The sequence below is a fragment of the Gracilinanus agilis genome, chromosome 1 (assembly GCF_016433145.1).
Source record: "Gracilinanus agilis isolate LMUSP501 chromosome 1, AgileGrace, whole genome shotgun sequence".
Classification (NCBI taxonomy): Eukaryota; Metazoa; Chordata; class Mammalia; order Didelphimorphia; family Didelphidae; genus Gracilinanus; species Gracilinanus agilis.
This window is the reverse complement of record NC_058130.1, coordinates 187,652,872-187,670,125: the sequence shown is the minus strand read 5'-3', so window position 1 is coordinate 187,670,125 and position 17,254 is coordinate 187,652,872. Positions and strand designations below refer to the sequence as shown.

The 17,254-nt window shown below is 36.7% G+C and overlaps 1 protein-coding gene across 5 annotated transcripts in view; it reads left to right on the top strand.

Moving 5' to 3' along the window:
* SMARCA2 (SWI/SNF related, matrix associated, actin dependent regulator of chromatin, subfamily a, member 2) overlaps positions 1-17,254 on the top strand; it is a 215,224-nt gene that overhangs the window by 166,639 nt on the left and 31,331 nt on the right. Inside the window, exon 1 of one of the 5 annotated variants that reach the window (XM_044659320.1) lies at positions 16,445-16,552. The exons of the other annotated variants lie outside the window; for them this stretch is intronic. Within the exon in view, the coding sequence (XP_044515255.1) occupies positions 16,460-16,552 (93 nt within the window). The 5' untranslated portion in view covers positions 16,445-16,459. Of the gene's footprint in view, positions 1-16,444; positions 16,553-17,254 lie in introns of those variants that run through there. 5 annotated transcript variants of the gene reach the window in all.

The following is a 17,254-nucleotide window of genomic DNA, read 5'->3' as shown; positions in this document are numbered from 1 at the left end:
ATATATATATATATATATATGTGTGTGTGTGTGTGTGTGTGTGTGTATACACACACATATATGTGTGTGTGTGTACAGATACACATATACATAGAGACAGAAAAATAAGCAGAGACACATGCATGCACATATATTTTTTTAATAGAGATGGTTTCATTCTTTATATTTGTATCCCCAGCATCTTTCTCTCTTACAAAGTAAGCATCTAATAAATACTTTTTGAATGATTAGTTGAACATATGCAGAGTAAATAAGCAGAATTAAAAAAATAATATACAGGACTACAAGATTATAAATGAAAAAATATCAAAAAACAAAATTGAATATGTTTTATGATATATTTCTTTTTATATATAAACATATAAACACTTCCCATCCAAAGGGAATAATATTTTTAAGGGGATGGGGGTGGGGGGTGAAAATCCTACCTTTACCCTTCTTTGCTGTTTCCTGAAATCATTTCCCTTAATGTTCAAATTGGCATCGTCTCTAGTACCTGTCTTAGTGTGTGTGTGTATACCATATAATATGCCATGTACATATAATATACATATATACATGTATAGTATATGCTGCTCACACATACATAATACCCCTATAAGCTATATGTGTACATAGCCACAGGTACATGTGTCTATACCTACATATATGTACACCTACATGTGTGCATTATAGATGTAGTCCATATATATGTGTGTGTTTATATTGGTATATAGGGACGTATTTTTGCCCTCCAGATTCTCTTGCTTAGAGAAATTATTGATCTGATTGGATCATGCCCCAACTACTGCAGATGTTTTCCACGAAGACTGAAAAATTCACACAGAAAGAAAAACAAATGAGCAACACCCTTTGTTCAGACCAGGGCATGAGGTTGGACAGTTGGATAAATAGCTCGTTGAGTTAGTCCATCAGTACATATATCTTGGACAAGTATGATGAATGGACAATGAGCTGGACACAGAATTGAGTAAGATGAAGAGAGTGTAATGAATCGTGTTTAGGAAATGGTCTGGTCCTTTAAAAATACCAAACTACTCTTACACACACACACACACACACACACACAATTTTAACATCTATATTCTGGTGCTTCAGTATGTAGATATGTACACGTAGATGCATGTATTCATACTGCACATATACATGAAGATATAGGCTATGTTGTAGATATATGCTCATGTGAAGATGTAGACAACAGACACATTGTATGTACAAAGATATATCCTCTTATTATATGTGTGTATATGTATAATAGAATAAAACAGGGGCAGCTGGGTAGCTCAGTGGATTGAGAGCCAGGCCTAGAGATGGGAGGTCCTAGGTTCAAATCCGGCCTCAGCCACTTCCTAGCTGTGTGATCCTGGACAAGTCACTTGACCCCCATTGCCCACCCTTACCAATCTTCCACCAAGGAGTCAATACACAGAAGTTAAGAGTTTAAAAAAAATAAAAATTAAAAAAAAATAGAATACAACAGTCATTGAGTAATTAAATTTGGAGCTTACCCAAAAGACAACATAGATAGATGGATGATGGAATGTACGAGGCTGCAGCATATTGGTCGTTCATGACCAGACTACAAGAAATGGTATAAAAGGCATCAAATAAGAGCTGTATAACTGGAAGAGGAGGAAGGCTGACCATCACTGCACAGAAGAAAGAGTGCTGGATTTGGCATATGTTTACATCTTTGTTCTACCTCTAAGTCCCTTTCTACTTTAAATCTATGATCCTGTAATCTGTATATTAAGATAAAGAGTTAACATAAGGGGACAACTAAATTGGCTCAGTGAATTGTGAGCTGGGCTTAGAGACAGGAGGTTCTGTGTTCGAAGGTGACCTCAGACACTTCCCAGACTATGTTTCCCTGGGCCAGTCATTTGACCCCCATTGCCTACCCTTTACCACTCTTCTGCCTTAGAACCATTACACATTATTGATTCTAAGACAGAAGCTAAGGGTTTATAAAACATTCTTAAAGAATTAACATAGGGATGCTCCAAGTATTATATATTACCCATTTTAAAAATCGATTTATTCTATTTTTACATCACATTTATTCTTAAATATATTCCTTTCTTCTCTGCTCCCACAGCAAATCTTTAAAGAATGTAGGAAGGGGGTGCATTTCAGCAAAACCAAACTTCAGATCTACCACATTTGTATATATATAACACTCCACCTTCCTGTTCCCCTAACTCTGTAGTGAAAAGAGGGAGGTCATTTCCCTTAATTCTTCTATAACTTTTCTGAATTTCTTTTGAACCCACCTTGGAGAGTACATTTATACACCATTCAATTTCGTTTCTTTGTTGATGATGATCTTTCCATTTGTAGTTTTGTAGTATATTATTTTCTTGATTTTGCTTATTTACTCTGCATCTGTTTAATCAATCAATCAGAAAGGATTAAATGTCTTCTATTGTCACAGGCATTGTGAAAGGTGCTGGAGAAACAAGTATAAAGACTGAAACTATCCCTATTACAGTGAGCATCTCTAAAAGAGAAAACAACAAATATATAGAAAAATATATGTCACATAAATATGAATACAAATACAAAACAGCTAAATACGAGGTAATTTAGAAGTGAGGTCTTGCCTATTTTATGCAAAGATTTTAAATGCAAGAAGGTGCCTGAGTTGTATTTTAAAAGAGAGAGAGAGAGAGAGAGAGACACCACAGTGGAGGTAAAGAGGGATTTTGCAGTAGAGGTATAGAGGATGGAGGGTGGCTATTGAAGAGATGGAGAGATGAAGGAGTGTTTCTGTGAGGAACAGAGAAGGCCAGCTTGGCTGAAATGTTGAGTGTAAGAGAAAGAATAATGTCCAGTGAGGTTGGAATGGTACATTGGGGTCAGGCTGTATAGGGTTTTAAAAGCTAAACAGTTTATATTTTATTCAAGAGGCAATAAGAAGCCACTGGCATTAGCTGAGTAGGAGAGTTACACAGTCACATCTGTGCTTAAGGAAAATTCATTTGGCAGCAGTGTGGAGAATGGACTAGAGAGCTTAGAGACTTGAAGCAGGGTGGGTGATTAGGAGCCTATTGCAAAAATCACGATGAGAGCTAATAAGGGCTTTGAACTAAGATGGTAACTGAGTCTTAAGAAGCAGTCAGATGTCAGGGATGTGGCGAAGATGGTAACAGCAAGATTTGGCAACTGGTTGTACATGTAGGGTGAAGAAGAATTAAAATTCAAGGATAAAACTGAGATTATGAGCCTGGGTGACTAGAAGATTATTGATACCTTCTACAGAAATACAGAATAGTGGGAGCAGCTAAGTGGCTCAGTGGATTGACAGTCAGGTCTAGAGACAGGAGAACCTGGGATCAAATCTGGTCTCAGACCCTTGCTATTGATTCGGGGCAAATCACTTAATCCCTGTTGCCTGCCTTACCACTCTTCTGCCTTGGAATTAGTACACAGTATTAACTCTAAAACAGAAAGTAAGGGGCAGCTGGGTAGCTCAGTGAATTGAAAGTCAGGCCTAGAGAAGGGAAGTCCTAGGTTCAAATCCAGCCTCCTACACTTCCCAGCTGTGTGACCCTGGGCAAGTCCCTTGACCCCCATTGCCCACGCTTACCACTCTTCCACCTAGGAGCCAATACACAGAAGTTAAGGGTTTAAAAAAAATAATAAATAAATAAAACAGAAAATAAGGGTTTAAAAAAAAAAGAAATATAGACTATTGGGAAAGTGAAGGGTTAACGGGATAGAGAAGCTCATTTTTAGATATGTTGAGTTTAGAATGTTCCTGGGATATTCAGTTCCAATTGTCTAGTAGAGATCATTGGTTATCTGGGAATAAAGTACAAGCGAGAGTATTAGACTGGCTGGATATTTAAATCTGGGACTTGACCACAAAGAAATGATGGTTAAACCCATAAGATGACTCCGAGAAAGAGAGAGACAGAGAAGCAGAGATAGAGAAAGAAGGACAAAGAGAGTAAAGGGAAAGAAGAGTCTAGTCAAGTCAATAAGGGCCTGGGACAGAACCTTCAGAAATATTCATAGGAGGCATGAGAAAGAATGGTTAAGTACTTTCTGGAAAAGTCAGCTTATATAAACTTCCTTTGTTTCTCTACATTCTTCATATTTTTTTTTCTTATAGTGTAGTAACATACCATTACACTTCTGTGCCACTATTTGCCTAGTAATTCCCCATTTGCTATGTGCCCATTTTATTTCAGTTTTCTACTATCATAGAAAGGGCTTTTATAAATATTTTGGTGGATAAAGACCTTTTCTTTCTGCCTTTGACCTCCTTTGATTTCATATTTGACAATGGTTCTCTGGGCCAAAAGTATGGTCATTTGAATTACTTTTAAGCTCAATTCCAAATTGCTTTCAAAAAGGCTGAACCAATTCACAACTGAACTAATATTTTATGAATATGCTTGTGTTCCTGTCATGTCGTTTTTAAAGGAACTAAAAGAAGGCTTCCACCATCTTGGGTGGATCTATCTGGAATATATAGTACAAACAGGTTAGGAAAAACATTGATAAGAATGGCAAGAGATGAGACAATGGAAATCTGTTGCCCTCTGCTCAATTGGAGAGAATGTTTATATTGATGAGATCACAAATAATGATAATGATAATAATAAAAATAATATGGATAGGAACTAAGTCTGTCATTTCATTGTTAAAGGAAACTTCTGGATGAAGTAACTCCTCCTACTAATTTAAGTTAACACCTTCCCGGCAACTTAAAGACTTTTCTAGAGCTGACACTAAGTAATAGGCAGGATCATGTAATCAATATGCTTATGATACATCTACTTCTACTACTACTACTACTACTACTTTTTGTATATGGTGATTTAAGGTATCCAAATACTACAACATAATATTATCTCATTTAGATCAAATTAACTATTGATTTGAGTGGTGTGAAACAGTAAACAAGAAAACATAGTTCTTTATGAGCTTATTAACCTATTCTGTATAAATCAAGACCAGTGGTTCCCAAACTTTTTTGGCCTACTGCCCCCTTTCCAGAAAAAATATTACTTAGCCTCCTGGAAATTAATTTTTTTTTATTTTAATAGCAATTAATAGGAAAGATAAATGCACCTGTGGCCATCACCACCCTCCTGGATCACTGCAGCATCCACCAGGGGGCGGTGGCACCCACTTTGGGAATCACTGATCAAGACTTTAGATTTCTATTTCGAAGGCTATTATTTTGGCCCATTATTTTGACCACTGTAGTGCTAAAGTTGTGGTAGTTGAATGAATTAATGAATAGCCTTTAATGACTAAATCTCTCCAGTTGGTTCATGGGATGGTTTGAAATTTTCCTTAGTGTTTCAAGATGGAAGTAATTTAAGATATCTGAAATTTTAAAATTAATTTAAAAAATAATTTTATTATGTGATAATGATGCTTCTTAAGAGGGAAATAAAAGGCTACAGAAGAGAGTTTGTGAAATCAAAATGTTAAGTTGTCAAAATTCAAAAAAAAATTTTTCTCTTTTCAGAATTTGCCTTACAACCACCATTCCAATTTTTTTAATGATAGCTTTTATAATATTTTTATCTTGGTTTCCTTTGTATCCAATGTATCTATATACCCCCATTGCCTACCCTTACCAATACACACTACTGACTCCAAGACAGAAGGTAAGGGCTTAAAATAAATGAATGAATGAACAAATAAATAAATAAATTGATGGATGGATGGATGAATGAATAAATTTTTAAATTTTTAAAAAAAGAACAAGTTTCATTCTAAATAGAATTTTAAGAGCTATATGTGTTTGTGAATGCATGTGCACATACAAAGGCATCATCCCCAGTAGAACTATAATCCTCATCTTTCTTACACCAGAGAAAACTTTGTTTTCCTTACTCATTTTTATCTCAATCTTCACTTCTTTTTATATACAATTTTCCCTTCCCTCACGCAATATAACCATTGTTTCATATCATACCCAGAGATTACATAAAAATATTTTTCCACGTCTTATTTTTTACCTTTTCCTTGTTGTCTAGTTTCATACATGTGTTCTTCTAGATCAGTTAGTTGGAGGAGTGGAAAGAGTGCTAGGAAAATGTAAATCCTTCCTCATTTGTTTACTAGCTGTTGGACCTTGGATAGATGACTTAACATTTGTTTTTCTTAGTATCCTCATCCATAAAATGGGGATAATAATGCCTTCTAGGATTGGTGTAAAATTTAGATAAGATAATTTCTGTAAAGTGCTTAGCACAATGCCTGTTATATAGTAAATGCTATATAAATTCTAGATATTATTGTTGTCATTATTCCCATGCTAGCTTCAATAAGGTGTCATATGGAGAATAACACATACACACACACACACACAATCTCCTTCAAGGTTTCAGATCTCAATCTTAAATGATATTCATAGGTATAATCCTCCTGTATTTAGAAATGCATGTAAAAGAGGTCCACAAAAGCTGAAGGTGACATTAAATTCATGCTAATCACTCACTGCTTGGTAATCATTTTTATCTGTACACGTACATTGTTATCCTCTCCACCACCACCCACAGGACAACTTGACTATTGTGTGATTTTTCCGTGTTGAAAGATTCTCTCAAATAATATAAAAACAGAAAATGATCACATAGGTGATAGGGGCACTTTCCTAGCAAAGCTCTGAGAAGCTGTCTGCCTCACAAATGGGTCTTCTCTTGAGGGAATCACCTTTGCTTCTAGTTTCCAAGTTTCCTGTAAGAAAGCAGAAATCTTGACATTTACTGTCTGTGTGGACTCTAGGGAGAATTGGAGAGCTTATCTTCCCTCACTGATCAAGTCACAGGTGTTATTCCAAGTTCCAGTCTTATATTTGTTTGCTAATAATGTTAAAGAGAGACAACATGTGGATAGCTGGTTTATGAGTCCAGATGGCTTCTGTTCTGCCTCTGACACTCGTAGGTGATGTGACTCTCAACAGGTTACCTTAACTTTTTAGACCCCAAGATGCTTTCCTCTGAGTCTATGTATTACAGAATAGCTGTCGATCTAGATTGGTAGAAGTTTCTTCACCTGAAGTTCAGAAACAATAAAAACAACAGCAACAACAATCATTATCAACACGATCATCCTTTTGTCTAATCCCAGTGGTTAGTTTATTTTCATTTTAAAATTTGTGTAAATGATTTATTTATCCCAAATCTCTGCAGCTAAAGCAAGAAGCAATTTGCTCAATTATTTTAAGGAATTGCAATTGGAAAAGACCTCAGAGGCCCCCAAGTCCCATTCATGACTACCTGACCATCCTCAGTGCGAGATCCCCACCGTGTGATCCTCTGTCCTTTTTCATTTACTTTTTTATTTATTTAAATATTTTGCCATGGTTACATGATTCATATTCTTTCCCTTCCCCCCCCCCCATAGCCAACCAGCAATTCAGCTGGATTTTACATGTATCATTGGTGAACCTCTATTCTTAACTTGAAGACCTCTAATCATGAGAAAATGGACTTTTTTTTCAAGGCAATTCATGCCACCCTTCGATAGTCCCAGTTATTAGGAAATTTTCCTTTTCTTTAACCCCCCCTTACCTTTCATCTTAGAATCAATATTGTGTATTGGTTCCAAGGCAGAAGAGCAGTAAAGGCTAGGCAATGGAGGTTACGTGACTTTCCCAAGATCACACAGCTAGGATGTATCTGAGACCATTTTTGAACCCAAGACCTCCTGTCTCTAGACCTGGCTCTCAATTTACTGAACGACCTAGCAGTGTCCCCCTTTTTCTTTCCATCTAAATTTTCCTCTTTGCTTATACTCGTTATTCCAATTGCTTTTATCCATTTCCAGTTTAGATTGTTCAGGATCACTATGCTATCTTGAATGCTTTAGGACATTTCCAAACTCGACTTTGGAATGAACTTTATAGATCTAGTTTTAAAGTTCATACTTTTTTTCCAGCCCTTTTTCAGCAGCAAAAATGTTATCAGAAGGATATGTGGTATCAGAAATGTTACCACAAGGATAATGCTTAAAGCGTTTGACAATAGAATTTGAAGTTTGGAAATGGAAACACCACCCAATCATGTTGATTCTGGAGAGCAGAGTAGCAGATGAAAGTTATCAAGACACTGGATATCAATAGATGCCTAATGATCAAGAAGAAGTGTGGCAGAGTGGATAGTGTTGGCCTTAGAGTCAGGATGACAGGGGTGACTTTAGGTAGGCACCTTAACATTTATGTGATCTCAGCAACTCTCTGAGTGTCTAGTAGTTAGAACAGTGGTGCAAATACAGTACCCTCTCTTACTTATGAAATCACAAGTCCAGACTCTTCTTTCATCTCCTCCCCACACTCCATATAAAAATAATGACCAATACTATGTGTTCAACATTGTTTTAGCCTATTCTGAAGGTTACAAGAGGAGTATAAAACATGTTTCCTGCCATTAGGAAGTTTACAGATTTTTTTTAAAATAGAGAATGGCAAAAGACACCTTGAATAAGTCACTTATCCACCATGGGCATCAGTTTCCTCATTTATAATTAGGAAAAGATTGGAATAGATGACCTCCAAGGTCTCTTCTAGTTCTAAAACTATGATCCTCTGGTCTATGAAAATAATCACTGAAATGTTTATTCTGGATTTTAAGTGCCAGAAGAGTTCAAATAAAGGAAAAATTGAAATGAACTAAAGTTATCAGAGAAGGTTTTATAGAAGATATAAATCTTGAGCAGCAGGGCTTTTAAAATGGATTGTTGTTATTCAGTCATTTCAGTCATATTCAAGATTTTTCGTGACCCAAATTAGGGTCTTCTTGGCAAAGATATTGGAGTGGTTTGCCGTTTCCTTCTCCAGCTCATTTTATAGATGAGGAAACTGAGGCAAACAAGGTTAATTGACTTGCCTAGGGACACATAACTAAATCTATGAGTGAGAGCAGATTTAGATATGGGAAGAGGAAGGAGAAAGCAACATTCCAGGTGGGCAGAAGAACATAACCAAAGGACACAGAGGTCAGAATAAATATGCTATGTCTGAGGGACTCTAAGGAGATTGGCCTGATTGTAGCAGAGGATACATGCTGAGGAACAGTGGGAAATAAAACTGGCTAAAGTGATTGTTGAACATGGGAAGAACGTGTTGAAAAGAGTAGTTGAGAGAAATTGGTTATGTACGGAATTCTTTAGAAAAACAAGATACCTAAAGGTACAAGTAGACCATCCTTCCTTTGCAGTTTTGAAGGCCACAAAGCATCAACATCCTCATCATCTTCATTATCATTATCATAGCTAAATATAATACTTTAAGATTTTTTTAACCCTTACCTTGTCTTAGAATTGATACCTAAGTGTCAGTTCCAAGACAGAAGAGTGGTAAAGGCTAGATAATTGGGATTAAGTGATTTATGCAATCAGGTGATGCCTGTGGCCAGATTAGAACCCAGAATATTCCATCTCCAGGCCTAGATCTCTATCCTCTGAGCCACCTAACTGCCCCAACACTTTAAGATTTTCAAAGCACTTTACTAATATTATTTCACTTGATCCTCAAAGCAACCTTGGGAGGCAGAAGCTATTATTATTTTGATTTTTACAAATGAGGAAACAGAAGTAGACAGCTGTTAAGTGACTTGCCCAAGGTGACTTAACTAGTTAGTATCAAAGGCTGAGTTTGAATCCAGAACCCTCCTGACTTCAGCATTTTCGCCATAATATCACCTTACTGCCGTAAACATGCTAAATGAACTGCCAAAGGGCCTGCTAGTCTGCGTCTTCTAATTCCTACTCCTGAAATAAAATAATTTCCTTCTGATCTGATGGCAGCTAGGCTCAATCCCTTAAAGGTTTTTCTTCACTTGTTTTAATTTTTGGAGTAAAAAGTTGCTTACTTTTTGCTTTTCAGATATACTATGTTCATACCAAAATGCACCTTGCTTGTCAGCCTATTTTCCTCTCCAGAGCATCAAACTTCCTTTTTCTTTATCTGTTCTATGTCACCAGGGATCTGGGGAAATCTCTATAAGCTTCCTGAATCTTTCAATGATACCCAGCATAAGATGACCAGAAAATTAGGGAGCCTCAGAGGACCAAAAACCCCAGGAATGCCCCAAGTCACATTTCCAGTTTTGTTTATTTGTACTTCAGAACTGCACAAGGATTGATTTGCCATTTTTATATAATATTAAAATGGCTTTCAACGTGTTTGAAACTATTAGCTAACTCCAGTATTCAGTATATTGACACTAAAACATGGTCATTTCACTTAAATGCCATGTATCGAGTACACATAGTCTATATGAAACTAAGCTTGCAATTAGTTTTCAGTTTTAGCGGTTTTTGGTTTGGGGGGGGAGGTAAATAATGTTCAGACAATATTATGATTCTCTGGAAGAAAGGGGTGAATATTAAAACATGAAAAAAAAGACAGGATACCTTTTGTTATAAATTCTAAAGCATTACTTTTCTGGCATTCTGGAAAGAGGAAATGTTATACTCACATTTCTTGGATAACATTTTAAAAATTTTAAGAGAGTTTGGAAGATAAATCTCTTATGCAGAATATATTGAGCATAATTTAATTTTTTCTTGATGAGTCAGGACTATCACATTATGAAAATTAATCACAAAACTTCCCTATAATGCAATGATATCCTCAGGGATTATTAAGATGTATTGAGACTGTTTGTCTCTACCTGGTTGGCCTCAGAATGTTTTGCCTTTTGAATGATCTCAGCATTCTTGTCTACGTTTTATGGTTTTTTTGGTCTCCTCCCTCAACATTGGGCAAATATTTGTCATTATTCACTTCTACTTTCAATTCATCTACCTCTTAGTGGTTCTTCCTACTTCCTCCCTACTTCCAGCCACTTCTAGATTGATGCTTATAACCCACTGAGGCTGAGAAACTATTAATTAAGCTTGTTGGAATTGCATATAAAGCAGGAGTAAATAGGAGATCTCTTTGGGCTCACTCGAAGGTCTTATTAGTGAAGACTGTAAATTTTAGTTTATAGAATTTATGCTATCTATTCGGGCTGAGGGAGAATCTTGTGTACATACTGAATTGTAACTATATTATCCATAGTTGAGATTGTCAGATAAGTGAACTCTTGCTAAATGAGGTTAACTATTCTCTGCCTTCAATAGCATCACAGCTTGGTGTTCATTATGCTCACAGACACTTGTAGATTGATTCTTCCCAAGAAAGAGACTGGAAATTCAGTTTGCCCAGGAAATAAGAAAGTGGTATATGGAACTTTGTATTCATTTTGGGGCTGGGGGACCCACAAAGAAGAGTCCTACTAATTTATGCGTATTTAAATTTCTGGGCTATTTTTTGTAATGCATTAGAAGAGCATCCTCAAACCAATGTGGTGCTTGTGTTTGTAAGATTTTTGTAGATTTCTTAAAGGATGCCAGTTGTAGTTATTATCCTTACATTGCCTAGACCCTACTCCTTCTCTCTAACCAATATTTTCTTTTAACCTGGAAAAGTATTCCTAACATCAACACTCATCTTAGCCACAGATGGTTTGAAGTTTCATTATTAAGTGTTATGACAAATGGAGAAAAATAAAAAACACCAACACCTGGTTTCTTGGCATCCTACCCTGGCTCCAGGTTTTGCATTGAATTCCCTCTTTCTCTGCCCATATTCATTTAACTATAAAATGCACTAATATTTTTATATTAAAGAAATGAGTATCAATTTTTATAATTTTAAGTTTTTTTCTCAAAGTTCTATGTAAGTACAGATTATGGTAAAGTTTATTTTAATTTCTGAAGTTATGCTGAAACACAAATGACTTGTTCTTTATTGATTAGTTCTTTTGCTATAGGATGAAAAGCCAAGAAAAGAGCTACCACTGAATTCAGTTTAATGTACATTTATGAAACACTCTCTGTGTGCAGAACATTATGCTAGGTGTTTGGTGAACTCCACAGTTGAGATAAGACAGGATTGGATCAGTATCTCTGCTTTCATTTGTGCTTATACTCTCAAAGTGTGGGATATGCTGTGTATAAGGCAATAGCTTGTACAGAAAAGAGGAAGGACAGTTAGATGGTGCAATAGATAGAGCACTGTGCCTGGAGTCAGAAAGATTCATCTTCCTGAGTTCAAATCGAGTCTCAGCCACTACCTTTGTGACCCTGGGCAAGTCAGTTGACTGTTTGCCTCAGTTTCTTCATCTGTAAAATGAGCTAGACGAAGAAAAAATGGCAAACCACTCCAGTATTTTTGCCAAGAAAAACCCCAATTGGGGTCATGAAGAATCAGACATACTTTAAAACAAATAGAAAACAAGAACAGGAAAGAGGTGCAGAAAAAAAAGATCTTGTGTGAAGCTCAGGAGGAAAGAGGATATTGAGAAGTAATCAGAGAAAACTTTCTAGAAGTTCCCCAATAATGTTTATAGTAGATACAGAATTTTATGTTCTAATTTTTTATATAAACCATTTATTTCCTACAAACTAAAATAAGCTCATTGCACAGATCCAATGGCTTTCTTTTCATGCACACTATGTGTATTAGGTGGTAGAACTGTAGACACTAAATTCTTTAATAAATGTGCTGGTATATTTGGGATATTGCTAATTTTTCTTTAAAATGGTGCTTTATGGAAAGGTCTAGAGAAATTAATGGGGCAAGACTAAACCTGTCCTTTGTTGTACTGCTACCATAGCTCTCTGAGGAAAACTTGCCATATCATTGAATGCTGTGTGTTATGTGTTGATGTGGTGGGAACAGGTATGAACATGCAGTCTTATTTTACACTTTAATTTTAGGAATGTTGCTTTTTGCCTTGCAATGAAGCAAGATCCTATACTAGACAGAAAACTATGAGAACAAAAGGCGTCCTGAATAGTCTCTGTTTCTGTGTGATTTGTTTTTCTTTGGAGGGCTCAAGATGACCTTCTAGAGGACTGCAACTCCCCTTCTAGCCTCCCTCCCCACCCCCCCCCAAAAACTGGCAAAACGCATTCCTCCTAAAACCAACTTCTATTAGAGCTTTCCTTCAGCTACTTTAAAGACACTGGGGGCTGGGGTGGATTAGGAAAAGAATTAAGGACATTTAAGAATGTCAGATGTCTCATTTCCTTCCTAAGAAGTTGTCCTTGTTTTTTAAAAATAATGTTTTAAAGTACAGTTTATAGAAAAAGCTCTTTGGAAACATCATGACCCCACTGTGTGACTGCTGCCACTGCTTTGATGAATTTGAAGTCTAAAGTAAAACTGAGGGTATCTGGGAGAGAGTAAGTTGTAGAGGATCTCTTTTCTCTTCTTGCCTCTGTTCCTCTTTTCATGCGCATGAGATCCTGGGCTCATTGAGTTCAATTGAACAAACCCTTAATAGGCAACTCATATGTGTGATAAGCTGCCCCAGGTGCTAAAGCTACAGAGCAGAAAACGTGACATAGCCAGTATGTTTACAGCACTTTAAGAGCAAAGCACAAGTATTTGGTCCATACAACATACCTATGAGATAGGTATAATTATTATTCTCATTTTATAGATTAGGAAACTTATAAAATTTATCAATTCATAAATTAGAGGCAGAGAGAGGTTAAGTGACATGCCCAGGGTCATACAGTTGATAAGTGTCTGGCATCAGATTTTAATTCAGATCTTCCTGACTCCAGGTCCACTACTATATCCTCTGTGCCATCTAGCTGACTCAACTTCTAGTGATCCTAGTGGGGTTCAAAGGATATACAATCCACTATGGGGACATCAGACATGCTCAGAAATAACTACAGATGGGAAAATATTAAATGAAGAGAGGTATGAGAGATGGAAAAGGGAGTAACTATATCTGGAAGTATCAGGGAAGATTTCAGGGTGGAAGGGATACAAGAGCTGATTTTTTAAGGAAAGCAAATGTCTAAATATACTGTGATGTAGAAGATTATTCTAATCAATAAAACATATAAGTGCCTACTATATGCCAGGCACTATGCTGGGGATACAAAAAAAGAGACAAAAGATAGTCCCTACTCTCAAGGTGCTTACAATCTAATAAGGAAGGCAATATGCATGTACAGGATGAATAGAAAATTAGCACAGGGAAGACAATGAAATTAAATGAAAAGGGGGTGGGAAAAGCTTCCTGTAGAAAATGGGATTTTCATTGGGACTTAAAAGAAGCTAAGGAGGTCAGTCATCAGAGTGGAGGAGAGCGAGACTTCCAAGGAAGGGAGACAGCCCTGATGAGTCTGAGGGACTCTGAGGATGGTAACAGGAAAGGTAGGAGGAGGGAGGGATTCATGAGTTCTGGACTCATTGAGTCTAAGAAGCCTAGTGGATATCCAGTTCTCAATGTCCGAAAGGCAGTTGGAGATGTGAGATTGGAGGTCAGCAGAGAGGCTGGAGCAGGACAGAGAGGCTGGAGAATCATTAACATAGAAGCGTGGCTTGGGGTCCTGCACACCGGAACACACAATCAGGAGGAACAGGCACAATATATTCTCCCTATCGATGTGTTGTGGGCATGACGTTCATTTTATGAAAAAGATAGTCCTTGTCATTGTGTCAAAAGAAGGCTTGATTTGCCCCGCAGGACCCGGTTACCATCAGGTGCTTTCTAGTGTGGATTCACCTTTTTAAAATATTCCCTCGGAACAGATCATTCTGCGTGACACTTTTCTTCCCCTTTGTCAGTGCAATTTGCTGCTGGCCCCTGCTAGCTCAGACTGGCTCAGAGCCGGTTTGAGGTCCTATTAACATGTTCTTGCACAACCTATGCCATGAAAATGCCTTTTTTTTCCATTAAAAAGGTTGCCATCCAGTGGCGGAACGAGAAATACCCACTTTTCGTTCAGGAAAATGAAAGCCGAAGTATACAGTTAACTATTTGAACTTGGCTGAAGTTAGTATCACCATCTGGACTTTGGGTAGGAAGCCCCGAGCAGAATGAGTACGGTGTGCCTTTAAGAACACAGACGCCTCACCAAACTTAGCTATAGTTGTAGGTCTCTGTTTCAGTAGGGAAGGAAAGTGTTAATTTCTTATTTGTACACTTTTTTTTCCCCCTGACTTCCTTCCTATTCACTTCATTAAGTCTAGAGGCAGTTCAGCATGGGAGACGTCTGTATGTTGAATTAGGGCTCTCGCACTGTTGCGCCAGACGTCACCAGTCGGAAACTGGGGGTTTGCTTCTGTGATTTATTTCATTATTGTGCTGGTTAAAGGTTTGGAAGGGAATTCTTTTTGTGTGGTACTTTAGCTTTGTATAGCAATTTTTTTTTTTGGTTTTGGTTTTTTTTTTTTTTTTTTGGTTTTTTGTTTTTTAGTTTTGATTTTTTTTTTTGTACCCCTTAGCACAGAGTTCAGTCAGTTGAACCAGTTTAATAAATCAACTTAAAAAAACAACGACAGTTTATAACCTCCAACTGATAATTTGGCTTACATGCAGAAGTGATCTTGCTGGACGTTTTAAGTGAAAAAAAAAAAAAAAAAAGCATTAGGGTATATTTAGGAAATTTATTTCCACTAGGAAAAGACCATTAGAAATCAGTGAACATTAAGCCCTGCAGTATGAATGTTTGGGGGCTTTGGGGAGGAGGGAAGATGTCTTGTGGTTCTCTGCATTCCTGCATACAACCTTAAGATAAGTGGAGGAGTGGTCAGTACTTTATGTAGAATTCCATGTGATTCTGAAACCTAAATTTAAAATTAATATGCACGACTTAGTATGTACCTTAAAGACTTTCACTAATACTCTGCTAGCAGTTTAATTTATTTTCACTTATCAACTACTCACAGATTTAGAGATTCAAAATAACAAACACCTTAAGCTTAGATTTTGTTCCTTTGTCTCCAAAACTGAGGAGTGGGGGGGAAAAAAAGCCTTTTTAGAACCTCCCCCCTTTCTCTCATAAATATCACTTAAGGGGAGGGGGAAGAAAAGATAATTTTTTGCAGGATGAAAATGAAAGTGAAGTGTAGCAATTAAGAATTTTTTTTAAGAAATCATGCTAAAGAATTGAGTTTTAATAAATACACATTGCTTTTTTCTTAAGTGCATTGAAATGAAAATATTTTCCTTTTGTTCTTTTTTCTATTTTTAAAATCATTTAAAAATGCTTCAGGTCCTATGCATCCTATTCACCAAACAAAACAGTTAATGTACAGCCAGGAAAACAGATTATAAAACACCAAAAAAAAAAAAAATTACATACCTTGTTTTTATATTTTTTAAAATAAAATTAGATATTTAAATTGTTTCACGTTGATATAATTAGTAAAATGCTAGCAGTAATCAGAAACCACCTGAGCTAATAGCCATCTAATTCTGCTGCCTGGAATAATAAGGGGGAAAATATGATAAGTAGTTGTCAATATTAAAGCAGGCTGGAGGAAGGAGGCTTCGGGCCTTGTAGTAGGGAGAATGAAACAGCAGATTTGAGTATCCACAATCCTTTCAGTATTAAATTTTCAGTAAAATAAAATTACTTGTATATGAAAACATAGCCTTTCCCCAGCTCTCTTTTTTTTCCTGATCAGCTGATGAAGAGACTAGCAGCTCGCTGCTTTGCTGGCTTGTTAATTTTATCCCCACTAACTGTGATTTCCGATAGCCGGCCTGCTGATAGTGGTAAGGTAAATATCTTTTTTCATTGCCGTCTTGAAGATTCAGTAGAACTACATCCCAGGCATGTGTAGGTGTGTGACACATCAAAAGCCGGTGTTCTCCGTCCGGATTTCTGTGTACAACTGGGTGCTTATGGAGAGCAAATAACATTAACTGTTGACAGCCTTGCATGCTGTATTTATTATTAGCATTTTCAGCTTCCAAGATTTGCGGACCAGTTTCTTTTTTCTTCATCTTCGCTAGCTGCAAATGTGTATTACTGTATATAGTGGGTGTCCTGTTTTAGCCAAATGAATATTAATGAAATTATGTGCAGATTTTTTTTTCCTTTCCTTTTTCCTCCTAACTCATCAGATCTCGAGGCTCCTTCATAGTGGTTATCTGAGCACTGTGGAAGCGTGATGGAAATTGTCTTTTGATTATTAAGGCCTAGTCTCAGACTGTCCCTCAGGATTCTGTGTTCATGTTTGTTCTATGGATTTGCACATCGGAGGATGCATAGGAAACAGATTTTGAAATCCCCCTGGCATTTTTAACATGCCAGGTTGCTTTGTGTTTTGCACCAGGTTTTCTTCACAAAAAACCCTTTTTTTTTTTTTTCAATAGACATTGTACATAAGTGAAAGAAATGATGTCTGAGCTGTAATCACTCTTTATATTGATTGTTATACTCACATGATCATAAATATTAGCCATGTTTGGTGCTGTGG